Source organism: Lithobates pipiens, unplaced genomic scaffold (assembly GCF_037356315.1).
Source record: "Lithobates pipiens isolate NorthernLeopardFrog02 unplaced genomic scaffold, aLitPip1_a1.2 Scaffold_16, whole genome shotgun sequence".
NCBI lineage: Eukaryota > Metazoa > Chordata > Amphibia > Anura > Ranidae > Lithobates > Lithobates pipiens.
In genome coordinates this window covers 175,864,708-175,891,991 of record NW_027507748.1, presented here as the reverse complement: position 1 = coordinate 175,891,991, position 27,284 = coordinate 175,864,708, and the positions used below count along the sequence as shown (strand labels likewise).

Genomic DNA, 27,284 nt, shown 5'->3' with positions numbered 1-27,284 from the left:
ATAGTTGTCGCAGGTGAGTTCTACCAATTATCCTGGGCATTCCATATGTTCCTTACCCCATCCATGTTCAATCCCCTCAATAAAAAAAACAAAAAAAACAAAGCATGTGGACTGTTCTATGTCTCTGTGTGTTTGAGAAATGAATTCCGGGCAGGGCAGGATGACAGATAATCCAACATTTCAGCAGCATTTATGGGGGTACCGCTACACAGGGTTAACTGGCTGCAGGAGGGAGAGCGTGGTACCCTTGAATCAGTGAGGCCCGGAATGGAAAGAAAAGAAGAAAGTAGTGCAGGAAGTAACAGGAAGGGGTTGGAAGGGTTTGAGAAAGACTGAGGGGGTGGAGTATTATTTAAGGAGGAGGTGGGGACTTCCAGGCAGCAGAGGAAGAGACAGAGAGGAGGAAGAAGTTTTCACACACTGCTGTCCTCAGACATTATTCCCACCATCCTAGCGCGATTGCAGGCGGCTGCCGTGACTCGAGGACCTGAATGGCTTCATAGCCAGGTGTCTTCCCTGATCGATGTCCAGGCATCGGGATAGTCAGCAGTGAGGTGTTCCCACCGGCTCGGCGGTCTAAAACTCTGGAGCGTTTCTCACCTGGGCCCTCCCCTAGAGCTGCACACCACACCAGGAGCCCCCCCCCCCTACACCATCCCTGGTCACAGGGGTCCCCGCAGCCCTGGCAGAGCCTCCCGTGCCTCCAACGGAAGCTGCAGCAGTGAGTTCCAAAGCTGGGGAAGATGCAGTGTCACAGGAAGGCACAGGTAGCAAGGATGAGATGAGGATTGCGGACGTGGAAAAATGCAAAGTGTATGTGTGCTTTGAAGGGCCATTAGGGGCACATTTTAAACAAGAAGTCTGGGACAAAATTTGCAAGGGTGAGTATGTGGAGATCTTCTCCATACTTCCTCTGAAAAAAATTTAATCTGGATACGGTCAAGCTGGATGACTCCAAGAAGGAGGATGAGGAGAAGCAGAGGTACAGGTTGATTCCTTGGTCGTTTGTTAACTGGTTACAGGCGTTTGCCATTATGGTGAGTGTTATGGGGGAGATGAACCCAAAACATTGTTCAGCTCTGTTCTGCTACATGGATGCTGTCTGTGATGCCCATTGGGTTTATGGGGGGGTCAGCGTGGCTGAGGTATGATAAACAGTTCAGGCAGTGTAGGACTGTCCGCCCATCGCTCAGATGGGACCACAAAGACATCAGCCTTTGGATGCGGCTTATGTCCTCGAATCGAGCCACGGGACAATTTTTTTCTAGGTGGGCCTGGGGTGCACCTTCCTCAGGACTGTCGGCCGGAAAAAAATGGGGGATCTGCTGGCAGTATATTGAGGGCTCCTGTAAATTTGGGGGTCCTGTAATTTCAAACATCTGATGCAGGAGCGCACATCCCCTGTCCCAATTCTTTAAAAAATGTAAGCGTGCCGCTGAGTTTGCTCACAAAAGGGATGACCCCGGTGAAGGGGGAAAGGATGCAACCTTTTCTAAATAGATACCCTGATCGGGAAGCCACGAGAATCCTGGCCGCAGGTTTCTCGGAGGCTTTCAGGATTCCATGTTCCCTGCCACATGTCCCACCTATGCCTAGGAATTTGAGATCAGCTTTACATCACCCGGGGGTGGTTTCAGAAAAATTGGCTAAGGAAGTTGCACTGGGGCGCATGGGTGGTCCATTCTCTGAGAAGCCTTTGCAGACTTTGGTCGTTTCACCTCTGAGGGTGGTGCCTAAGAAGGAACCTAACAAGTTTCGTCTTATTCACCAACTATCTTTCCCTAAAGGGGGTTCAGATAAAGTGGATGTAAACCCAATGTCATCCTATCCCATCATTACTAATATCTAGAAGGATATACATGCCTCCTGCATGTATCTTTACTTGTCAAATGTCTCCCCTCTGTCTGCTATGAGACCCAAAAAACTGCAGATTCTGTGGGTGGGTCTGGTGTCTGGAGATCGGTGGGTGGAGTCATGATGTCAGTAGACTCCCCGCCCACCTCTACACTCCCCTTTTCAATATGCATATTGTCCTGTGTGTTTCTTACACTGAATTTTTGCTATGATCTCTAACATCCAGTGAAAAGACAGGAAATAAACCACATGACTTCAGCATGCCAAATCATGCTGAAATGGGGGACATCCAATTCTGGCAGAGCAGCAGAAGAAAGGAGTGGGTGGGGATTAAAAAATAATGCATGTCTCTTAGGCTAGTGCAAGAGATATGAAAATCACCTGTCACTCACAGCAAGGGGGATGATTTGACAAAGTTTTTCTCTGTTTGTCAAGAATTATCTGACAGAACAATAAAAGATGATTGCTCAGAGATGAATTAACTCTTTGTGGCAAGACTGGGCTCAAATGATAGGAAATCTTATGCTCTACATTATGACATAAAAAAAATCGGTTTTACATCCACTTTAATGATTCAATAGACCCCGAAGCTTGCACTGTGTCATACACCTTGTTTGACGCAGCTGGTGGGTGAGGAGATATGGGCAGAGGGTGCTGATGGCAAAGGCTGGCATTGATTGCACTTTTCGCTTGCTACCTGTTCATCCGGACAGTTTTTGGTTGCTGGGGTGCTGCTGGCAAGAGGAATTTTATGTGGATCTCTGCCTGCCCATGAGCTGCTCCATTTCATGCACCATGTTTGAAATGTTCAGTTCATTTTTGGAATGGGTGGTTAGAGATTTGTGGGGCTTTTATTCGGTCATCTATTATTTGGGACGATTTTCTTTGTGTGGGGCCACCTTCGTCCAATGTGTGTGCGATTCTCCTGTGTATGTTGAAGCACGTTATGGGTAAGTTGGGTATTCTGTTGGTGGCGGAAAAGACTGAGAGCCCGACCACAGAGCTTTGTTTTTTGGGTATAGTGTTGGATTCTGGCATCATGGAATGCCGCTTGCCCAAGGACAAAATAGGGGCACTCAAGTTGGAAATTTGAGGGATCATGGGGCAGCACAAGGTGCAGCATAGGACACTTCAATCATTATTGGGTAAGTTGAATTTTGCCTGCCGCATTATCCCGATGGCGAGGGTTTTCTGCCGGAGGATGGCTGCAGCGACAGCTGGGATTAAGTCCCCGACCCATTTTATTAGGCTGAATATGGAGCATCGTGAGGATTTAAAAGTATTGCACACGTTCTTGGAAGCATACAACGGTTGATCAGTCTGGATGCCTGGCCCGGTGAGTAATTTTGACTTGGAGTTGACCTGGGTCTACCAGGTATGGGGCATTTTTTAAGGGACAAAGGAGCGCAGGACCTTCCCCTAGGTCCTGGGTGGAAGCTGGTTTGACTCGAAACATGGTGCTTTTGGAACTTTTAACGGCGGTGCTGGCTATGGAGATATGGGGGGGGGGGGGGGTCTTGTAGGAACCTGAAAATTAGGTTGAATGGTGACAACACAGGAGTGGTGCAGGTGATCAACCGCATCTCAGTATAGTCACAGCCAGTAATAAGTCTGCTGCGCCACTTGGTGCTGCGATGCCTGAATTTTTAAAATCTTTCTATATGCTGTTCATCTGCCAGGTGTTGAGAACACTCTGGCTGACACCTTATCTCGGTTTCAGTTGGAGAGGTTCAGAGAGTTGGCTCCTTCGACAGAGAAGGAAGAGATTCCTTGCCCGGGTTGGCTGTGGGAGATTGCCTTGGAGTCGCAGCGGGATGGATCAGAAGGTCATTGAGCGAATCCACATGGAATGCATACGCCAAGGTATGGCAGGAATGATTGGTTTTGGTTCAGCAGGCGGGGGGTAGTACAAGGGGATGTCGATATGAAACTGCTAGTTCTATATTTTATGTCGCGAAACATGGAACGCGGGGGTCGGTGTCTGCCATTGAATGGAAATTAGTGGGTCTGGCCTTTTTCTTCAAGTTACAGGGCATGGTGGATTTCACAAAGAATTTTTGGGTACGTCAGGTGGTCAAGGGTTATAGGAAGGTGCATAGGCATAAGAATACTAAGAATCCAGTGTCATTTGCTAACCTTCAGGCAATTTGTGGCCAGCTAGATTTGTGTACATCAGAGTATGAGGTCTCTTTATTGCGGGTGGGATTTTAATTGGCGTTCCTTGTGGCATTTCATGTTGGGGAATTGGTAAAGCCCGTCTAAGGGAGTATCAAGTGGATTTATGGCCTGGGACGTGAATTGTGTGGAGGAAAGGATCTTGTTACTGCTTCGGAGATCAAAGAAGGACCAAAAGGGAAAAAGAGTGAGTGTGCAGCTGTTTCCATGGCTGAGTTCTCCGGTTTGCCTGGTAAGGGTGGTGCGGGAGTTCTTGGCGGTTCAACCAGACCTAGAAGGGCCATTCCTGATACATGGAGATGGGGCATATTTGTCGAAGTTTCAGTTCGTTGCAGTTTTTCGGAAAAGCCTTCAGGCAGCGGGTTTGGATGACACACAATTCTCCTTGCACTCCTTATGCATCGGGCAGCCTAAGAGGCAGCCTGGTATGGGTTGGATGAGGCGGCAGTGAAGAGAATTTGTAGGTGGGAATTGAAGAGATTTCAGACATACATTTGGCTGCATCTGTTGGCTGAGTGGGGGGAGGGTTATGAACAAGGGGTAAAAAGGGGTGTTTTTTCATTTTGTTTGTTGTGTTCATCATCTGTGGTACAGTGAAAATGTTAGAGTGTTGGTGCTATGTAGTATTCTGTCCTTTGTATTTAAGATAGAGTGCAAAAACGTCTTGTCTGGATTATGGGGAATTCCTATGTCTTTTGGGGGGCCAGGAGAGCAGATGATTTTGGATGTGAAATCAGACTTCTTGAAACTCTGCACGACTTTTCCTGACATGTTGCTGTTGTGGTCCAATATTTTTACTCGGAAGGCTTGGCACATGGCACGATCAGTAGCGAGACTCAACAAGGCTTGCATAAAAGTTAACAAGGTGGTGGGGAGATTTGTTTCCAGGAATGGGGGTATGGTCATACCACACGTTGAGATGGAATCCAATGTTGGCTTGTATTTAAGAGGAGATGGGGTTCAACTCTCAGCAGTGGGGATTGACCTGTGAGGGATTGGTCTGCAAGATGGGATTCAGCGGGCCCTGTGGGTGTGGAGGGGCCCTTAAGGTTAAGGTGTTATCCTTGTGGGCTGTGGTGGTGTTTTTGGTCTTTGATGGTGTCAGAAAACATACGAGTGGAAGTGTTAGGGGGGGATCATCGGTAGTATGTGCCCCTCTCGTGTATTCCAGTAGAAAGGTTAGCTGGAATACAGTAATGGTTGCACTATAGGAAGGAGGTTGTCTCCGAGCTGGTGGTATGGCTGGAGACCTGAAGGGTCTGGTATGGATATTTAGGGGGAACCCCAAGTCATTTTTTTTTATTTGACGCGGGGTTCCCCTTAATATCCATACCAGACCTGAAGGGCCTGGTAATTGAATTTGGAGGAACCACACACTTTTTAAAAAAAATTTAATCAATGACTTTCAATGACTGTTCTCTGTATTACGGGGAGCCGACAATTTATTATAGAGTGATTTTAAATGACTTTTTTTCCTGCAGAAATGACACTTTGTGCAGGGACAGTTCTAAGCACGGGAAACATGCGCCCCTTTACAGGCATACTATAGACACCCCCCAGGTATGAAATTTAAAGGAATATTATACTTTTATTGTTTCACTTTAAGCATTATTAAAATCACTGCTCCCGAAAAAACAGCCATTTTTAAAACTTTTTTTTTCATTGATACATGTCCCCTGGGGCAGGACCCAGGTCCCCAAACACTTTTTAGGACAATAACTTGCATATTAGCCTTTAAAATTAGCACTTTAGATTTCTCCCATAGACTTCTACAGGGTGTTCCGTGGCTTTTCGAATTTGCCGTGAATACCCCAAATTGTTCACTGTTCGCTGAACAGGCAATGTTCGAGTCGAACATGAGTTTGAAATTGAACTCAAAGCTCATCCCTACCAGGGAGTGGGATTTAAGGGAAGTGGAAAGATTTTTGTTATACTTGTAACCTGGACTATAGCTGATAACTGCTGTGGAACTTCTTCCTTTGTTTCAGCTGTATTATCCTTCTACGGTGTGGACAGGGTTAAACAGAATATCCCTTAATGCAAAAGTGCAGCAACCATTATTAAGGAAACCACGGTGCAGGAGAAAGCCATCTTAGTTGGGTCTGGATCAATCCTGGAGGATGGTGATTGGCTAATGCAACAAAGCATAAGTGTGTATGGAGGCTGCTGAGAGGAAAGGAAGGGGAAATCAAAAAGGTTAGCAGTGGTATTGGAAAAAGGCTGAGCTGCTAACTGAATGGAAGCCTGTTATAGCTGACCACAGTGACTGCTAATCGCACAAGACCTTGCCTCAGAGACTGGGAACCTTCTCCTTTGGGGGGTGTGTTCAGACCATACTAGAGAGAGCACTGCCACCCAGGGCGGACTGGGCAGGGGAGCATGGAGGTATTTGCTCCCGGGCCACTCTGATGCCCCATAAAAAAGGCTGCATCCCTTGTGCCAGAAGTGATCAGCCATTAACTGTCTACTGTGGTGAAGATGAAAACAAAAAAGACTGCACGGGGATCACAGGAGGAACTGGGTGGAGATGGGAACTTCCGTTGTGACACAGCTTGGAGCTGAAATGCTGCCCGCTGTCAAACAAAGTTCCGCCTCCTTGACTGGCACCGATGATAGACAACACACTGGTCCAATGCTGGGAATTTGAACTAGTGTGATTTCTATTGTAAGAGCTGGTTCAGGAGCAGTGGCTGGCATTTCAGCTCCAAGCTGCGCTACAGCGGAAGATCCTCACTGTGTGTGATCTGGCAGCCTCACCTACCAATTCTTCCCTGTGCAATATTTTCATCTTCGTTTATCTTTATAGAATTTTGTAAATAAGTAATTTTTCTTCTTCAGTGACATGCACAGATGAGGCTGCACTGCTGGGCACTAATAAGGCGGCAACTGATGGCCACTGATGAGGTGGCACTAATAAGGCATCACTGATATACTGCACTGATGGGCACTGATATGCTGCATTGAACAACACTGATAGGCTGCACTGATGGCCACTGATGAGGCTGCACTGATGGCCACTGATGAGGCTGCACTGATAGCCACTGGTGAGGCTGCACTGATAGGCACTGATAAGGTGGCACTGATATGCTGCACTGATGACTACTGATGAGGCTGCACTGATGGCCACTGATGAGGCATCATTAAAAGCCACTGATGAGGCTGCACTGATGGCCACTGGTGGGGTGACACTGATTGCCACTGATGAGGCAGAACTGATATGCTGCACTGATTAGCAGAGAACTGATGATCAGTTCCCTGATTATCAGTGTAAATTCCCTGTCACAGGAAATACGATTATCGGCTTTCCTTTTACTCAGACAGTGACAGCACTGAGGAAAGGAAATGCTAATAACCACCATTTGCTCACATGTGATCAGCTGTGAATGGACACAGTGGATCACATGGTAAAGAGTCAACCTCCATGGCTCTTTACCCTGATAGGTGATGCATTGTTTCCAAGGGACATGGCTCAACAGTCACCACCAATAAGTGCACGGCAAAGAAGGGGAGGACGTCATATATGTCCACCTGGAGGGACGAAAGGCCCGCCCGGCCATAAATCTGCTATAGACTGGGCAGGGACTGGTTAATGGCGGATTGCGTCTCTATTTTATGCTACAATTAGAGGCTCTCTTTGCACTGGGATCTTTGTTCATTTTTTACAATTTAAGGGCCCATTCACACTATAAATCACACAGGAATGTGTTATTGCCTAATTTCAAATGGGCTGAAATCACACTGCACCATGCTGAAAGTAATGCATACACTACTTTTAGAAATGCACTGCAGCAGGAGTGCATGGTACCTCTGTACCATGCAATCCGATGCAGGCAAATTGCACTGCAAATGTGACCTGCATTTTCAGGTGTCCTGAACTTTGCCATTGACACCCATTGCAGATTGCAAGGGCAATGCGGGAAATGCACAGGGAAAACAGTTGGTGGCCAATAATGTATTTTAAATGGCAACTTGTATCCATCACTGGAAGTTCATGTGACAACGCAGGAGCACATCCAAGAGACAGGGAACCAGAGTTGTCACCCTATAATAGGAAGTGCCCACTGAACAGATACAAACTTTACTTCCTGTCACTTCAATGTGCACTTCTTTCTATAGTGTCACTGCACCAAAATGGAACTATTTGCTCAATACCACTAAAGAAATGTAGCGGATGACATTTTGGACAAAATATCATTCATGTGTAAATGTAGTTTTTGCCTCAGAACAGTAGGGGTTCTGAGGGTTAATTATGTAGGTTAACTCTGAAATCATTTTGGCTGGGCTGTGTTAGAAGTTCTGCTTGGTCATGTGGACAGTGAGGTGCACATGACAGGCCAGAACCAGGCCTGGTTGGACACTTTGGGTATCAGCTTTCTCTGAACCAATCAGTGGGTGTGCCGGGGCCCGCTGAGGAGTCTGGGAAGGAGTGGTACTTAAGATGTTGAGGTCACGTGTTTGGGAGAGGAGAGTTTGTGAGGCCCGTGTGGTCTGGTCTTGTTTCCAGGACCGGGGTAGCCCCGCGAGGGGTTCTGGTCACGGGGTGTTCGACATCCCACAACATGCTGCTATGGGTTACCCCCAATAGACCCGCCTGGTCTGGGATAGGGATCCGTCTGTTCCCAAGTCTCGGAACCGGCTCGTCCGAGAAGCAGTAACTGAGGGAGGATTTAAGGTGTCCGGGTGTGCTCTCGGTTTGGAGGGGCACCACAGCTTGTGAAAGTGACTGGGGAGGACTCTTTGGAGGAGGGCCGACAAGTGGCATCCTGAGAAGTGCCTGGTTACTGAGTTGGGAAGGACATTGACGAATCCACGTTTTTCCTAGACATGTGCATTCGTTTTCGTCCGAACGCATTTTCGTCCGAATTTCAGCTATTTTCGTTTTGACAAACGATAACGAAAGCACAAAATCCGAAAAAAACAAAAATCCGACATAAATAAATGCTTTATTTTCGTTAGTTTTCGTTGTTACAACAGTTCGATATAGAATAGGAGATTGGGTCCTGCCCCAGGGGACATGTATCAATGCAAAAAAAAGTTTTAAAAACGGCCGTTTTTTCGGGAGCAGTGATTTTAATAATGATTAAAGTGAAACAATAAAAGTGTAATATTCCTTTAAATTTCGTAGAGGGGGGGTTGTCTATAGTATGCCTGTGAAGGGGCGCATGTTTCCCGTGCTTAGAATTGTCCCTGCACAAAGTGTCATTTATGCAGGAAAAAAAGTCCTTTAAAATCACTCGCGGCTATAATGAATTGTCGGCTCCGTAATACAGAGAACACTCATTGAAAGTCATTGATAAAAAAATAAATAAATAAATAAATAAAAAAGCGTGGGGGTCCCCCAAATTCAATTACCAGGCCCTTCAGGACTGGTATGGATATTAAGGGGAACCCTGCCTCAAATTTAAGAAAAAATTTGATGTGGGGTTCCCCCTAAATATCCATAACCAGACCCTTCAGGTCTGGTATGGATATTAAGGGGAACCCCGCATCAAATTTTAAAAAAAATTGACGTGGGGTTCCCCCTAAAAATCCATACCAGACCCTTTATCCGAGCACGCAACCTGGCAGGCCGCAGGAAAAGAGGGGGGGACGAGAGAGCGGCCCCCCCTCCCTCCTGAACCGTACCAGGCCACATGCCCTCAACATTGGGAGGATGCTTTGGGGGTCTGTGACCCCTCAAAGCACCTTGTCCCCATGTTGATGAAGACAAGGGCCTCATCCCCACAACCCTGGCCGGTGGTTGTGGAGGTCTGCGGGCGGGGGGCTTATCAGAATCTGGAAGCCCCCTTTAACAAGGGGACCCCCAGATCCCGCCCCCCCCCCCTGTTTGAAATGGTAAGGGGGTACAAAAGTACCCCTACCATTTCACAAAGAAAGTGTAAAAAATGGTTAAATAAAACAAACACACTTTTGAAAAATTCCTTTATTAAAAATAAAAAAATAAAAAAAAGATTCCAGCGGCGGTAATCCACTCTTGCTATCCAGCGACGGACGGTCATCTCTCCAGCGATGTCTCATCTCATCCAGCGCAGCGCAGCATCCTTCTGTCTCCTCCACGGAGACACTGCAGGCATTCCGGCGGATGACGTTTCTTATATACGGAGGGCGGGGCCACCCGTCACCTGACCCCGCCCCCCTCTGACGCAAGGGGAAACCCGGGGTTCCCCGTGACGTATGGGTGACCCCGCCCCCCCTCTGATGTAACGGAAACCTGCCTGTGTTACATCAGAGGGGTGCGGGTCACCCCTACGTCACAGGGAACCCCGGGTTTCCCCTTGCGTCAGAGGGGGCGGGGTCAGGTGACGGGTGGCCCCGCCCTCCGTATATAAGAAACGTCATCCGCCGGAATGCCTGTAGTGTCTCCGTGGAGGAGACAGAAGGATGCTGCGCTGCGCTGGATGAGATGAGACATCGCTGGAGAGATGACCGTCCGTCGCTGGATAGCAAGAGTGGATTACCGCCGCTGGAATCTTTTTTTTATTTTTTTATTTTTAATAAAGGAATTTTTCAAAAGTGTGTTTATTTTATTTAACCATTTCTTACACTTTCTTTGTGAAATGGTAGGGGTACTTTTGTACCCCCTTACCATTTCAAACAGGGGGGGGGCCGGGATCTGGGGGTCCCCTTGTTAAAGGGGGCTTCCAGATTCTGATAAGCCCCCCGCCCGCAGACCTCCACAACCACCGGCCAGGGTTGTGGGGATGAGGCCCTTGTCTTCATCAACATGGGGACAAGGTGCTTTGAGGGGTCACAGACCCCCAAAGCATCCTCCCAATGTTGAGGGCATGTGGCCTGGTACGGTTCAGGAGGGAGGGGGGGCCGCTCTCTCGTCCCCCCCTCTTTTCCTGCGGCCTGCCAGGTTGCGTGCTCGGATAAAGGGTCTGGTATGGATTTTTAGGGGGAACTCCACGTCAATTTTTTTTAAAATTTGACGCGGGGTTCCCCTTAATATCCATACCAGACCTGAAGGGTCTGGTTATGGATATTTAGGGGGAACCCCACGTCAAATTTTTTCTTAAATTTGAGGCAGGGTTCCCCTTAATATCCATACCAGACCTGAAGGGCCTGGTAATTGAATTTGGGGGACCCCCACGCTTTTTTTATTTATTTATTTATTTATTTTTTTATCAATGACTTTCAATGAGTGTTCTCTGTATTACGGAGCCGACAATTCATTATAGCCGCGAGTGATTTTAAAGGACTTTTTTTCCTGCATAAATGACACTTTGTGCAGGGACAATTCTAAGCACGGGAAACATGCGCCCCTTCACAGGCATACTATAGACAACCCCCCCCTACGAAATTTAAAGGAATATTACACTTTTATTGTTTCACTTTAATCATTATTAAAATCACTGCTCCCGAAAAAACGGCCGTTTTTAAAACTTTTTTTTGCATTGATACATGTCCCCTGGGGCAGGACCCGGGTCCCCAAACACTTTTTAGGACAGTAACTTGCAAATTAGCCTTTAAAATTAGCACTTTAGATTTTGAACGTTGGAGTCCCATAGACTTTAATAGGGTTCTAAAGTATGCTATATAGTTAGCTCCGTCGAATCTTCTTTATACATTGACAGACACCATAAGCCTTCCAAGACAGATTCGAACGTAATTCATGTGGATTTTCGGACGAATGAAATTTTTGAACGAAAACGAAATAAATAAAACAATTTTCCGGAGTAACTAAATAAATTAAGTTTTCGGACGAAAACGAAATTCTGAAACGAAATATTTTACTCTGCACATGTCTAGTTTTTCCAGTACTACCAAGGAAACAAGAGAACGTTCCAGGTACTGAGGAAAAAGGTTCCTGTTCCCCTTCAGTTACAACTTGTTCACGTTCAGAGAATTTTACAAGTTCTGAATCAACGTGCTGATTGCCACGATCTCTGGCTAGAGATCTGTTCAGCCTTGAAGTGCCCAGCTGCGAGTGGCTACTCTCTGGGTGATACTAGAGACTTTGTTATGTCTGCAGTTCAAGGTGCCTGAGTTCTTCACCCTTGCCCTCTGTTCCTACAAGAGACTGTGTTGTTGCATGTTACCCCTGCAAAATAAAACCTTTCAAAAGGACTTTATTGGTGTCAGCATCCAGGTTGTTGGGTATCAACCCTGGGAACCCCTAGAAGTGGAAGAACGAGCCAAGCAGAGGTAACCGGTAAGCCCAATAAGTCTAGGCTGCCCTACAAAGGGTTATGGCCGCTACAGAAAGATGCACTCATATCTATCCCAGTCACACTTTGCCAGTTCACATAATAAAAAAAAAAATTCTATGAGACTTTCCTTTTAGTGTAATACTGAAAGCACATTATCAGAAACGTATTAAACGTCTACGTATAAAATGCATGTTATATTAGTTCAATTTCCAACAGCGTAGCCCACAATCAAAATGGAGAATTGGCTTTCAGTGAGTGAATGATGTAAGCACGCCTAGTAGTCTACAGGCCAGTATTTTGTCAGATTAGGTGACCCATCAGATTTTATAACGGGAAGTGACGTTCCGTCGCCGCCATCTTGCTACACCCCGCACTCATCCACAGTAAGGATACAGTGAGAAGGCGGCAAGCGAACATCTTGTTACACTCAGAAGAGTCTTGCATTTCACACTTAATTTTAACAGTAAACTCAGCTTATTTAGTGAAAATCTGAATTTTGAAATCTGTCACACTGTTTTGATGTTGGTTATTCAAAGCAGCAGTGTTTTTGTTTTATCAGATTAGCAAACCTGTGAGATCAGTAGGCTCGCCGATGCTTATAAAATTCAACATCTAAACAGTCAGACATATTTTTAAATACTGTATTTCACTATATAAACTGTTTACTGTTAAAAATAAGTGTGAAATGCATGACTCCGGTGGGTGTAACAAGATGTCTGTTTGCCGCCTTCTCACTGTATACTTACTGTGGACGAGTGCGGGGTTTAACAAGATGGCAGCGACAGAACGTCACTTCCGTTACAAATTCTGACGGGTCGCTTAATCTGATGAAACATTCTATTAGAAAGCAATTACCCATTAGAAAATGCAATCTTAGTGACGTTCCGTCTTGGACATCTTGGTACACTCCGCACTCGTCCGCAGTAAGCCTAGAATCTGAAGTCTCCAAAGGGACATCTTTTTACACCCACCGGAGTCTTGCATTTCACACTTATTTTTACTGCTGCATATACAGCTAGAGGGCATCACAGTGCAAATATTACCAGACATCTCACCTACCACCTTGGACAAGCACCAGAGGATGAAGGAAATAACAACAGTGCTCCAATAAGCTAGGATTTGTTATCGCTGGGGTTCCCCTTCAAACTGCAAATTCCCCATAATGGCACCACCTATACGGTAACCACAATCCCAGAAGGCAAAGGCCTCTTAGTGAAACTGGGACTTCTTGATGTGACTGTCTACCCAAGAATGCCATCTACCCCATGTCCATCTGCCATCTGGGATGCACCCTTCCCTAGGAGAGATTGTCGCAACCAACATTAAAGTGGTTGTAAACCCTTACAAACCACTTTGACCTACAGGTAAGCCTAGATTAAGGCTTACCTGTAGGTCCAAAAAAATATCTCCTAAACCTATACAGTTTAGGAGATATTTACCTGAAGACAGCCACTGCTGTCTACGGCGCATGCACCATAGACAGCGACGTGCAGGCGCACTGGGTAAGCCGAAGATCGCGGCGATATGCCGAGAGTGTCGGCTCCGTGCGCATGCACGGGAGTGACGTCATCGCTGCTCCGGCGAATCACATCGCCGGAGCAGCGAGATCAACCAAGAAGATGGACGCTTGGAACTACAGGGGACAGCGGTGACATCGCTGGCTCCTGTGTCAGGTAAGTGACACATAATGGGCTACTATGTGATGCATAGTAGTCCATTATGCTTTACCTTTAAAGGGAATCAAAGAGGAAGTAAACCCATCAGGGTTTACTTCCTCTTTAAGTTCTACATATTATCTCTCTCTGCTGGCCCACGAAAGCTGTCACCATATGCTTACAGCCAGCATGCTCAGTAACTTGCTGTTTGTTTTCACTCAGTGTGGAAGTTCTGTCGCACCCTACTCTAATCAAGTTGGTTGTGGATGTTTGATGCCACCAAATCGGTCTACCTATGACTGTCCAATTTACGGTACATGTCCCACAACAGTTGCAAGACTACCTAGACGGACTACACCACTTGATTGGAGTATTGGACCACTTGGTCCGTGTTAAAATGGTTCCCTTGGTCAGAAGGAAGGGTTCTCCCCTAACCTCCATGGCTAATATACTACCAAATATTGGCATTGACTACAGTTATAACATTTTGCAGGCTGTTCTGCATGTTTTAATTTTTTCAGTTTCTTTTTGTTCTGTTTTTTATACTTCATGTGCATGTCATGCATATTATTTCACTTGCATGGAACTCTAAAGTAGATAAGATACAGGATAATTTGCCCATAATTTGCCCATCTCATCAATTTCGGCTATTGGCTATGAATGGTCTAGTTGGCACAGATTAGCATTGGCTGACCTCGCGTCTTGGACTTGTCCTTAAATTAAGGCTTGATCTCATTGGAATGATATGGGTCTTAAGGTGATCACTTATAACCTGAAGGGCTTCAATTCTCCGCATAAATGGGGAAAGGACTTTTGTTCCTACAAATTATTGGGAGCTGATGTTCTTCTCCTTCAGGAGACACATTTCTCCTCCTATAATCACCCACTATACGCCAGACACAGAGACATTCGCTCCCTCACGAGAGACTTTATCACCAACATGGCCGAACCCCTACTCAAGAGTTGCTGAGTCAGATTAACCATAAGAGAAGTGCTCTAGATACCCTTCTCTTGGAGCAAACTGAAAAAAACCTCCGATGGTCCAAGGCTCGCTTCCTATTACATAGCAACTCAGCTTCAGCCATGTTTTGCGAGAAAGTTAAAGCAATCCATACAACCACACACACTTACAAGCTGCGAGACTCTAAAGGTAATGTCACCTTTCACCCCAAGGAGGTTTTGCAGCTGTTCTCTTCCTATTACCAAAAACTGCTGGCAGACCCAAAGGCCCTTTATTACAAAAAGTTTGCAGGACTGTTAATCCCTAAAATGGCCAAACTATTACAGATGAATGAACAGGAGACAGAGATGTCCGCTTGCCCCCTTCTCACTATATCCTTACTTTGGAGGAGTGCGTTGTGTAGCAAGATGGCGGCGACGGGACATCACTTCCATTACACATTCTTACGAAATCTGACAGATGCTTTTAAAATTTCACATCAAAATAGTCACACGGACTTCCAAATACTGTATTTGACTATATAAGCTGAGTTTACTGGTAAAACTAACTGTGAAATGCAAGACTTCAGTGGGTGTAAAAAGATGTCCGCTTGCTGCCTTCTGACTATAGGAATACTGCGGGGTGTAGCAAGATGGCCACACCAGAAAGTCACTTCCGTTACATACTCTAATGGGTTGTGCTTTCTGATAGCACACCTGTTCCATGCATCAGTGTTCTACCCCTCAGAATGTGTAAACTCACTTTACTGTTAAAACTAAGTGTAAAATGCAAAACTCTGGTGGGTCTAACAAGGTGTCCACTTGGTATATCAAGATGGCGGCGACGGAACGTCACTTCTATTACCAATTCTGACAGGTCGCCTAATCTGACGAAACACCCCTTTCCCGCTCTAGCCTTACTGTGGGCGAGTGTGGGGTGTAGCAAGATGGCGGCGATGTAACATCACTTCCATTACACATTCCGGTTGTTTCATCATATATGGCGACCCATCACATTTGGCTACCTGCTGGACTGCGCATGCGCAACGCCACCATATGCTTTCCAACACTTAACGATCTGCGCTTGCACAGAATTTTGTGGCCACACTCCTGAGTTCAGGTTCAAGCCCCACCATCCAAGTGGATGTTAGATTATAATTATGCCAGACGGCCGTGCTCGAAGCAAGGCAAGCGAAGCGAGCCTGCGAGGGGCCCTGTGGCAAAGTGGTCTTACAATGGTGTTGGAATGTATATGGCTGCGTCGCACATGCGCAATCCAGCGGGTAGCAAAATGTGATGGGTAGCCGAATGTGACGTGACAGTGTCACCTAATCTGGTGAAACAAGGGCAAGCGGACATCTTGTTACACCCACCATAGTTTTGCATTTTACACTTATTTTTAACTGTAAACTGAGGTTATATACTGAAATACAGTACTTAGAACTCTGTTTGACTGTTTAGATGTTACTTTTTAAAAGCAGCGGTTAGCCTGCTGATCTCACAGGTTTGCTAATCTGACAGAAGTTCGCTGCTTTTAAAATCAACATCTAACCTTTTAGACGGAGTTCTAAGTACAGTATTTCACTATAAAAGCTCGGTTTACGTTTAAAAATAAGTGTAAAATGCAAAACTACGGTGGGTGTAACAAGATGTCTGCTTTCCCGCTTCTCAGTGTATCCCTACTGTGGGTGAGTGCGGAGTGTAGAAAGATGGTGTAGTGTAATATTTTGCTGCCTATCACAGCATGCTACGGAAGTGACGTTGCCGCCAGAAATTGCGTACTGCGCATGCACAAAGCGTTCCAAACACTCGCGCCGTGCGTTACAACATAGTTTCGGCAATACAGTTCAGCGAAACCATCACATAATGTTACGGAAGTGACGTTACAGACAACACAAACACTGGGCCGTGCGTTACAACACTAATACTTCCCTTGTTACCTAGTATCATTTTTTACCAACCATGCTGAGCTACGTGCCGTGTTAGGTTCTGCATTGCTGGGACTTGTAGTGCCTATCCTGAGCTACATGCTTCAATGTTCAGTGTCCTCATCCCTATCCCCCTGCTGCAATGTTCAGTGTCCTTATCCCCGAGCTTCAATGTTCAGTGTCCTCATCCCTATCCCCGAGCGTCAATGTTCAGTGTCCTCATCCTTATCCCCGAGCTTCAATGTTCAGTGTCCTCATCCCTATCCCCCTGCTTCAATGTTCAGTGTCCTCATCCTTATCCCCCTGCTTCAATGTTCAGTGTCCTCATCCTTATCCCCCTGCTTCAATGTTCAGTGTCCTCATCCTTATCCCCGAGCTTCAATGTTCAGTGTCCTCATCCCTATCCCTGAACATTGAAGCTCGGGATAGGGATGAGGACACTGAACATTGAAGCTCGGGGATAAGGATGAGGACACTGAACATTGAAGCAGGGGGTAAGGATGAGGACACTGAACATTGAAGCAGGGGGATAGGGATGAGGTCACTGAACATTGAAGCTCGAGGATAAGGATGAGGACACTGAACATTGAAGCAGGGGGATAGGGATGAGGACACTGAATATTGAAGCTCGGGGATAGGGATGAGGACACTGAACATTGAAGCTCTGGGATAAGGATGAGGACCCTGAACATTGAAGCAGGGGGATAAGGATGAGGACACTAAACATTGAAGCAGGGGGATAAGGATGAGGACACTGAACATTGAAGCAGGGGGATAGGGATGAGGAAACTGAACATTGAAGCTAGGGGATAAGGATGAGGACACTGAACATTGAAGCAGGGGGATATGGATGAGGACACTGAACATTGAAGCTGGGGGATAAGGATGAGGACACTGAACATTGAAGCAGGGGGATAGGGATGAGGACACTGAACATTGAAGCTCGGGGATAGGGATGAGGACACTGAACATTGAAGCTCGGGGATAAGGATGAGGACACTGAACATTGAAGCAGGGGGTAAGGATGAGGACACTGAACATTGAAGCAGGGGGATAGGGATGAGGTCACTGAACATTGAAGCTCGAGGATAAGGATGAGGACACTGAACATTGAAGCAGGGGGATAGGGATGAGGACACTGAATATTGAAGCTCGGGGATAGGGATGAGGACACTGAACATTGAAGCTCTGGGATAAGGATGAGGACCCTGAACATTGAAGCAGGGGGATAAGGATGAGGACACTAAACATTGAAGCAGGGGGATAAGGATGAGGACACTGAACATTGAAGCAGGGGGATAGGGATGAGGAAACTGAACATTGAAGCTAGGGGATAAGGATGAGGACACTGAACATTGAAGCAGGGGGATATGGATGAGGACACTGAACATTGAAGCTGGGGGATAAGGATGAGGACACTGAACATTGAAGCAGGGGGATAGGGATGAGGACACTGAACATTGAAGCTCGGGGATAGGGATGAAGACACTGAACATTGAAGCTCGGGGATAAGGATGAGGACACTGAACATTGAAGCTCGGGGATAAGGATGAGGACACTGAACATTGAAGCTCGGTGATAAGGATGAGAACACTGAACATTGAAGCTCGGGGATAGGGATGAGGACACTGAACATTGAAGCTCGGGGATAAGGATGAGGACACTGGACATTGAAGCTTGGGGATAAGGACACTGAACATTGAAGCAGGGGGATAGGGATGAGGACACTGAACATTGAAGCATGTAGCTCAGGATAGGCACTACAAGTCCCAGCAATGCAGAACCTAACACGGCACGTAGCTCAGCATGGTTGGTAAAAAATGATACTAGGTAACAAGGGAAGTATTAGTGTTGTAACGCACGGCCCAGTGTTTGTGTTGTCTGGAACGTCACTTCCGTAACATTATGTGATGGTTTCGCTGAACTGTATTGCCGAAACTATGTTGGAACGCACGGCGCGAGTGTTTGGAACGCTTTGTGCATGCGCAGTACGCAATTTCTGGCGGCAACGTCACTTCCGTAGCATGCTGTGATAGGCAGCAAAATATGACACTACAATGGCAATGACGAAACGTCACTTTCGTTACACATTATGACGGGTCGCCAAATCTGACGAAACACGCGCTTTATCGCCCTGGAAACTGTGGCGTACGACTACTACACCGGAAATGGTGAAGGGGCGCTTTGGTCCCGCCCCTTTCCCCACAATGCACGGCGGCTCGTTGTTCTTCCTTGCTGGATGTATGAGCGGTGTCTGTGGAGCTGGCTGACGGAGGAGGTACAGTATTCGGTAGGGAGGGAGATGTGTTATATGTGGACGCTGATCAGTTCGTCTCTATCAAGTTCTCATATGAGATGCTTTCAGGACATTGTGAATGCTGCAGACCATCTGTGACTGTGCAGGGATCCCTCCCATTCTTAGGTGACACTTATTTCCAGGGACATTGTGTTCTTTGTAAGGGATGTCCCTGGAATCCTTTCCCTTTATAAATGTTCCTGGATTTATATATAAATCAGTGCTCACCCCAGGGCTGAACACAAGGCCCATAGAGAACAATTGTGCCGGGTTCACATCAGACAGGTCGGGTACAAAAATATCACGTCTTCATTTTTACCCGCCACATGGCACGTCACCGCAGCGCACACCCCAACCTACTTTGGTGCATAGAACTGAATGAGGTGTCATTTTGTGATATGTCAATAAAGTTACCAGAAAAAAAAAAGTGCAATGTCTTGTCACAGTGCATTGTAGCGCCCATACGCAACATACAGCAACCCGCGTGTGTTTTCATTTGCAGACTGGTGCTAATGAGCCCCAAGCCCACATATACATCTAACCACAACACACTGACCACATCTCTACGTTCGTCACTGGAAGCTCCACATGAGGTTTTTATTTTGTTTTTGTGGAGCTGTCTTTTGTATTTTTGGCCCCATGATAATAAAGCCTTCCTTTTTTTATTATGCTTCCTGCCCACCCACCCACCCACCCACCCACAATGTAAAGCGGTACACCTGTGCGTTGCTGCCTACTTTTGGGTTTAGGGCGCGCATATGCGTGTCACCTGCAGTGATTGTAGACAGCAGGAGGCTGTCAAGAAGTCCAGGCCAATGATTCACAGCCCGGACCTGCTGATCAGCTGTGTATTCACATCCCAGAGCTTTGTGTTGGCAATCAAAAACAAAATGCAAAGCAGAGATGAGAAACTTAGCGATCTATTGGTAAAAAGTAGCACGCGCTACGCAGACACGTCTAACCCCTTTGATCGCCCTAGATGTTAACCCCTTCCCAGCCAGTATTATTAGTACAGTGACTACAGTGTATATTATTATTCCTGTATTAATGTCACTAGAGATGGTAGGTAGTTAGTCCCCACCCAGTATCTGTTAGTGTCAGATTGTCCACCACACTTATAAGTCGCTGACAGGGTTTGACAAATTATGGCACAAACCACTTGAGGGCCTATTAAAATATGTGAGCCTTTACCTTGTAATGTGGGGAGTCAGCAACCTGCACCTACCAGTAGATTGCAGTCTGGAGCATCCAATAGAGTGCCATGCAGAGGGACTACTTGTAAAGTTGGAGCTGTAGTAATGAGCAAGAGCCACATAATCTGATGTCTCCTCTGTAGTGTCGGCTCCTGCCCCATGCAGAGTGATGCCAACTGCACGCCCGGCTAGTGGTCTCCAGAGTGGTGCCAGCAGCAGGAAGGAAGAGATCTTCAGGTCAATGTGAAGGAATACACCAGGCATAACAGTATAGGGCTGCTTTCACACTGATACACTGTGGGTTACCCACACCATGGGTGCAGGGCAGTGTACCTGTGGGTTTGCTGCACTTAGCCGTAGACTTCTGTTATATCCTGCGGGTTTGCTGCACTTTCTGAATGCAGGAGTTTTTGTGCACTTTCAGAAAGTGCACCACACCAGCAGGATATAATAGAAGTGTATGGCAAAGCGCAGCTAACCCAGGAAAGTGGCAGATGCCCTGCCCTGTGCCAACAATGCAGATACACCACATCAGTGTGAAAGCAGCCTTATAGGAGGCTCAGAACAGTAAGCTTTCGTTCACATTTGCATTTTGAGGGGTGGTAAAACACCATAGTTAAGATGTGTTTTTACCACCCCCGCACCAACCGAACCTCCTTTAGCTGCATTGGCCAGGGGTGTACATGCCACAGCCGCAGCAGGAGTTATACGCCCTGTCATGGTTGGTGGGTGTAGCACATGCTAAGCATGACCCAGTTAAGTGAATGAGGCCCCTCTTCAAGTATCTTGCAACCTCGTGCAATACGGCAAACAAGGGGTTATAGCGGGCAGTGTTGTGTTGCTTTCTCACCACCTGCCTTAATCTCCTGGACCCCACAGAAGCATGGAGTTGCAGGGCGCTTGCAGAGTGGCTCCATTTACTTGAATGAGTCGTGATTAGCAGGCAGTAGCACCCACCAAAAGCAACAGGGTGTTTAATTCCTGTTGTGGCATGTGTATACCTTTTTGATTGCTGCCTTAGCAGCTGATGGGGGTAGAGATTGGGGACAGTAAATTCAACTGCAGGGTTATAGCACCCCCTAACTTTAGCTGTGAACCTAAGGGTGTCATTGTAGAATGCTACTACAGGCTCATTCACAAGTGCAGGAGGCACAGCTGCTCCTCGGAAAAGCGATCCAAGCGTGTTTAACAAGTGGTGAGGGGGTGTTGCCTCTTCACCACCGGATTTAAACCCATGATTGTGACATGGTAGTACAGGCATTAGAGGTTTAAATCGGGTGTTAGGAGGCGACACTGTGCCTGATGATCTTTGACTTCTCCCATGTTGTTCAGGTAGATCTCCACATGTTTAAGGTTGACTACCCCTGTTGTAAAGCAATTCATTTCGTGCAAATAGAAATGCAAGACAAAATATGTGTTTTTTTTTATTTTTTTTAAATATAAATTATAATTTTTTAAGTGATCACATGACCTTTGTTCTCAGCTGCATAGTGGTGGAGACTGCAGCAGCAAGGGGTCAAAGCCCAACTATGCACGTCTTTGGTCACGTAATTGACGGTTCCTCCCCCCCCCCCTCCGCTGGAGATGGACAGATCCTGAATGCTACATAGAGAAGAGTGGCGTAAAGATGTGACGCCACTTCCTGTAGCATTCTTCCATGAATCCAGGAAGGGTCTTCACGCCCTGGATTTACAGGAAATAAGTTGAGTAATGCTTGTTGCCATGCAACCCAGAAGAGGAGTGACGCTGAGCTGGTGAATTGGGGGGATTGTTGGGCAGCTGCACCAAAGTTAAGGGGAGTATTGCGGCTAGAGATACTTTTTCATGTTTTAAACATTTTCCCTTTTTTCCCCAAGGTGGAATAGTCTCATGCATTACTTTTATATATGTTTTAAGCCAAAACTTTTTACAATTTTGAATCAAGTAGAGAATGGTTAAAACCCCACCATGCTTCTTTTTCTGTTGTACATGTTCCGCTGGGGATTTTTACCTTTTATTTGCTGTCCCATAGACACAAAAGGAAGTTAAGTGACATCCTCTTTTACATCTATGCAGCTTCAAAGTCACATGACTCTGGCAGCCGGCTATCCTGTGTGGCTTGCTGACATTCATTGCAACTTCATTAACAGAAGTCAATTCAAGTTGCACAAAAATTGAGCAGAAACCTTTTTCTAATTCGCTGCAACTTGAGTCGCACCAATTAGAACAGTTCCATTGCGGTAATGCGATGCGACTTGTCATGCAACTTTTGAACTTTCAAGATGCACGACAAGTTGCACTGGTGTGAACCAGGGCTTGGATAGCTGTCGCTGTCATGGGTGTCCTGATTGGAATATTTCCTTTTTAATTTCAAAATTGTGGATGTCCTGTTTCTTTCAGGCCTGGTGACAATGGGTAAAATTTAGTATGCATATTGTGTAGGATATGGCCTAAATTGATTTGTGCTGTTCATAAACATTTTTTATCAATCAACAGGAAAGTGAATACTATGGCAGCTGCTACCATAGTGCATGATACCTCTGAAGCTGTCGTACTATGTGGGTCGCATGGGCTGTACCTAAAGCCCATCTCCAAGATTGTTATCAGAGTGGCACTGCCTCAGCTAAAGCAACCTGGAAAATCCATCTCAAACTGGGAAGTGATGGAGCGTCTTAAAGGCATGGTGAATAACCACCAATTTTCCACTTTACGAATCTCCAAAAGCACCATGGACTTCATCCGCTTTGAAGGGGAAGTAGAGAATAAGGGATTGGTGAAGGCTTTTATAAGTGCTCTGGATGGTAAGAGTATAAAACTGAGTGGGTTCTCCGACATCTTGAAAGTCAGAGCTGCCGAGTATAAAATAGATTTCCCCACCAGACATGACTGGGACTCTTTCTTCCGTGATGCAGGAGACATGGATGAAAATATGCCAGGAGAGAGACCAGACACAATCTATTTGGAAGGCCTTCCATGCAAGTGGTTTGCTGTTAAAGACTGTGGCTCTGAGAAGCCAAGTGAAGAAGTCCTCATAAAGGTCTTCAGCATCTTTGGAGAAATCAGGAATGTAGACATCCCCATGCTTGACCCTTACAGAGAAGAAATGACGGGTAGAAGCTTTCATACCTTCAGTTTTGGAGGACACTTAAACTTTGAAGCTTATGTACAGTACAAGGAGTATATGGGTTTTATAAAGGCCATGAATGTTTTGCGTGGCATGAAGCTAATGTATAAAGGGGACGATGGCAAACATATTGCTTGTAATATAAAGGTGAGTTTTCGAAGCAGGACAGCAGGCTTTGCTTGTTCACACAATTAATCTTGGTAATAATAAATATACAATTGAAAAATTTAGATGTCTGTGCACAGCAGTGTTAATTTCGTCCAAATATTTTTGTCGCTAGCAGTTGACTAAAATACGACTATGTAATTACAATGTAATTTTAGTCAAAAGACTCGCCAAAACGAAACTGAAATTTGATGTTGGAGCGCTGCACTACTACATAAGAATAAGTAGGGGTATAATAAGTAGAATAAGTACTAAGCTGCTGAAAGGGGAAAAAAAAAGGCTTTTCTCTCCCCCCCCCCCCCCCCCCCATGTTGGTATTATACAGTGTTTAGGTAATATGTGCAATGGCAATACAGCCAATAGAGTTTACAGTGTTTTTTTTTTTTGTTATATTTTCAAGTTGCACTTCTGTTTGTCAAAAAGCATAATTTCTGTTTGTGAAACTTGGTTTTATTTATGAAGATGTTATATATCACAATGGGTAAATCTGTCTCCATCTTAATGCGCTCTATGCATTACAATAATAATCCTTCTTTGTATATCAGCCCCCCTAATACTTTCCTGAACCCCATCTCTCTCCAGCGAAGTGCACGAGTGCCTCGGCGGTGCGGGACTCTCTTCCCTGATTGGCTGAGACACAGCAGCTGTACCATTGGTTCCTGCTGCTGTCAATCAAAGTCAGCCAATCAGGAGAGGGAGGGGGTGGTGCTCAGCTATGGCTCCATGTCTGAATGGACAAAGGGAGCAGTGGCTCGGGTGCCCCCCATAGCATTGGACAGGAGGGAGGGGCCAGGAACACAGAAGAGAGACCCGAGAAGAGGAGGATCAGGGCTGCTCTGTGCAAAACCATTTCACAGAGCAGGTAAGTATAACATGTTTGTTATGTTTAAAGGAAAAAAAAAAGACTTTAGTATCACTTTAATATCATAAATAACATGTTATTAGATTTTTTTTTTTTTTTTACTCCAGGAGTATATGAGTTTGGCAGTTCTAGAGAATTGAAAATGATCGCCTTATAAAACAACCCATTCAGTTTAACATAGAAATGAAAGGCAAAATATTTTTGTATAGATATAGAAATACATTATAAATCCCTTACTATATATATATATATATATATATATATATATATATATATTTTACACACACACACGTTATCACATTTCTTCTGTTCTCCTCTGCATAAGAGCTGGGGGAGGAAAAGCAGCAGCACACTGAGCTTCCCGGTGAATGGCTGTGCATCGGGGGGTGTCGGGACAAGTCTGATCATTTGAGGAGAGTACACTGCAGTTCCCAGCATAGCTAGAGAACTGACCACGGTGTGTTCTCCTGCTTAATGTGGTCAGTTCTTAATAGGAAAGCAGAGGGACTGGTAGGAACACCAGGGATTTGACGTAAAGGAAGCAATACAAGGAGAACATGAGTCTTTATCATACAAGAACTTGGTACAGCAGGCACATATCTGGAATATGATGTTTTGGGGTAACCTATGCTTTAAATAATGCATTGCAACTGAACTAAACCCGTTAGATTTTGGTCAACTAAAATATGACAAACAATTCAGATGACTAGTAAAAGTAAGTAAAACTAAAATGGCTTTTTAGTCAAGACTATAACTAAAACGAAACTGAAATTTGTAATACAAAATTAACACTGACGGACAGGTTAATTTTAATAGTGAACACAGTCTTGTATGTTTAGTTACTCTGAGAGAAATTGCAGATAAATACGTTGTTGAGTATGGGGAATACAGCAAAATGTATAGACTGAAGAGGTGTGGCGTACAGATCATATTGCACCATGTATAGAGTGGAACCATGGAAAGATTTGAAAGTATAGAACATACAGTGGTGTATGTAGCTCTTCACGTCTGTAACAACTTGCCATTCCTTTGGGAGAAGTTGCTAAGTATTTTTGTATCTCCGCCATCGGTCCCAAGTGTCACTGGCTGCTGTTAATTACAAAGCCAACAATCATCTGGCTTAATGGCACCAAATTAGGGAAGTCTAGAAATAAACCGCAGGGTTATGTATTCTGTCTGATGTGATAATTACAAGATACACTTATTTTTTTTTCTCATCCATTTAGACTCCTTGCATACTGGGCTTTTTTTTTTTTTCATTTTTCTTTTTTTTTTTTTAAACGGTCATATAGACCGTTTTTGTACACAGTTTAGGAGAGTTTAACGTTATTGAGCTGCTTCTACAGGCAAAACTCCTGTAGGAGCAGTTTTTAAGTCGGTGTACAGGAATCGCACCACATTCCTGTACAAATCCCAGGTAATGGTACTCGGTATTGGCAAGTACTTGACCGAAAGTTCCAGTACTTTTACTTGCCGTTTAAAATATAAATACTTTGTCAGCAGGCATAATTCATTTTACAGAATGTTCTTTTTCACTTCAAAATAAAATAAATGGAGATAACAAAACATTATTTTTCCTAAATCTTTGACCTTTTTCAACTTGCAGGTTTCCTTCGATAAAACAAAGCATCTTACTGAAACGTCTATTAAAAAGCGCCATCTTGAGCGTCAGAAATTGCAAGAACTTGAACAGCGGAGAGAGGAGCAGAAGAGAAAACAGAAGGAAGCTGAAGAAAAACAAAAGGAAGAGGAACGGTAAGGGTCAGATGAATAAAACATTAGCAATACAGGAAACTGTTTTATTCTTTTATCATATGTTACACCTATCTCTTTCATTCTTGCCAGAAGGTGGGCAGCAAAGGCACTAGTTTAACCACTTATGAACCGCCCGTAATGTACTGCGGTCAGGCGGCCTGTGCAGGCAAAGCAATGTACGGGTACGTCGCTGCTTGTTTCTGGGTTTACACAGGTTTTACACAGCGTGAGCCTGTCGGCCAGTTCCGGGCACTGATTCATGGTCAGAACCTGCTTGTCCAATCACAGCCCAGAGCCCTGTGTCCACAATCAACAAGAAGCTCTGTATGGGGGAAATGATCTGTCTCTTATCCCTGTGAAGCAACACACATTACTAGAGGTGCACATCTTCACTGGTCTTTCGATACTATTATCCTGTTAACAAATAAATTAGGTTGAATATATTTTTCTGTTGAATTATTTTCAAATCAAGCAGTTAGGGACACAAAATAGAAAAGAGGGAGGGGGGATAGTGGTAAACACATACCACATAAGGACATGTGTAACGTTAAATAACATACACCAAGAATGGTGAATCACAAAATCACAATTGGTAAATTAAATTGGGTAGGTTGTGCATGGGGGACAAGTACAGAAAAGAAAGTCAAGAAGGAGAAAAGGGAGGGGAGGGGTTAATAGATACAGTATGTATCTTCAGCAGAATATTCTACCTGCTGAACAACTCTATGGTGAGAAATCGTGCTATAGCATTCACTATATGTAGTCCACTGCAACATATTTTAATCCACCTGGAGAGATGGTCTCTTTAGGCAGAGTCTATCCAAAAACAGGGAAGAAGAAGACTAATGGGTCATGACTTACCACAGTTTAAGATGTTTGTCCTATTTTGTCTTTTTCTCTTGCCTGCATCTCTTCAATGAGCATGATGTCGTTAATTATGTCAATCCACCTATGGAGGGGAGGGAACCACCTCAGTTTTTCAAAACTTAACAAAAGTAATGAGGTGTCGTGCAGCTGACATGAAGAACCTGAGAAGGTTCATCTTCTGCAATTTAGCTGAACCCGGAAGGAGGGATAAAGGTCCCACCGACGATACCATACTGATAATGCCGCTAAGGTTAGCGGGGAGATCATTGACATGGTGCGGAATTTAGCATTATATCCCCATAGTAGTGCACAGAGGTCTACTGGTGCCATATCGTGTTC

At 45.3% G+C, this 27,284-nt stretch overlaps 1 protein-coding gene across 2 annotated transcripts in view; it reads left to right on the top strand.

Moving 5' to 3' along the window:
* The first annotated feature begins 18,837 nt into the window (after window positions 1–18,837).
* The window catches only part of AKAP17A (A-kinase anchoring protein 17A), a 34,313-nt gene continuing 25,866 nt past the window's right edge, over window positions 18,838–27,284 (top strand). Inside the window, exons 1-3 of one of the 2 annotated variants that reach the window (XM_077480792.1) lie at window positions 18,838–18,982; window positions 22,669–23,443; window positions 25,930–26,078. In XM_077480792.1, the coding sequence (XP_077336918.1) occupies window positions 22,682–23,443; window positions 25,930–26,078 (911 nt within the window). In that variant the 5' untranslated portion in view covers window positions 18,838–18,982; window positions 22,669–22,681. Of the gene's footprint in view, window positions 18,995–22,668; window positions 23,444–25,929; window positions 26,079–27,284 lie in introns of both variants that reach the window. The other variant, XM_077480793.1, reaches the window with a different exon arrangement.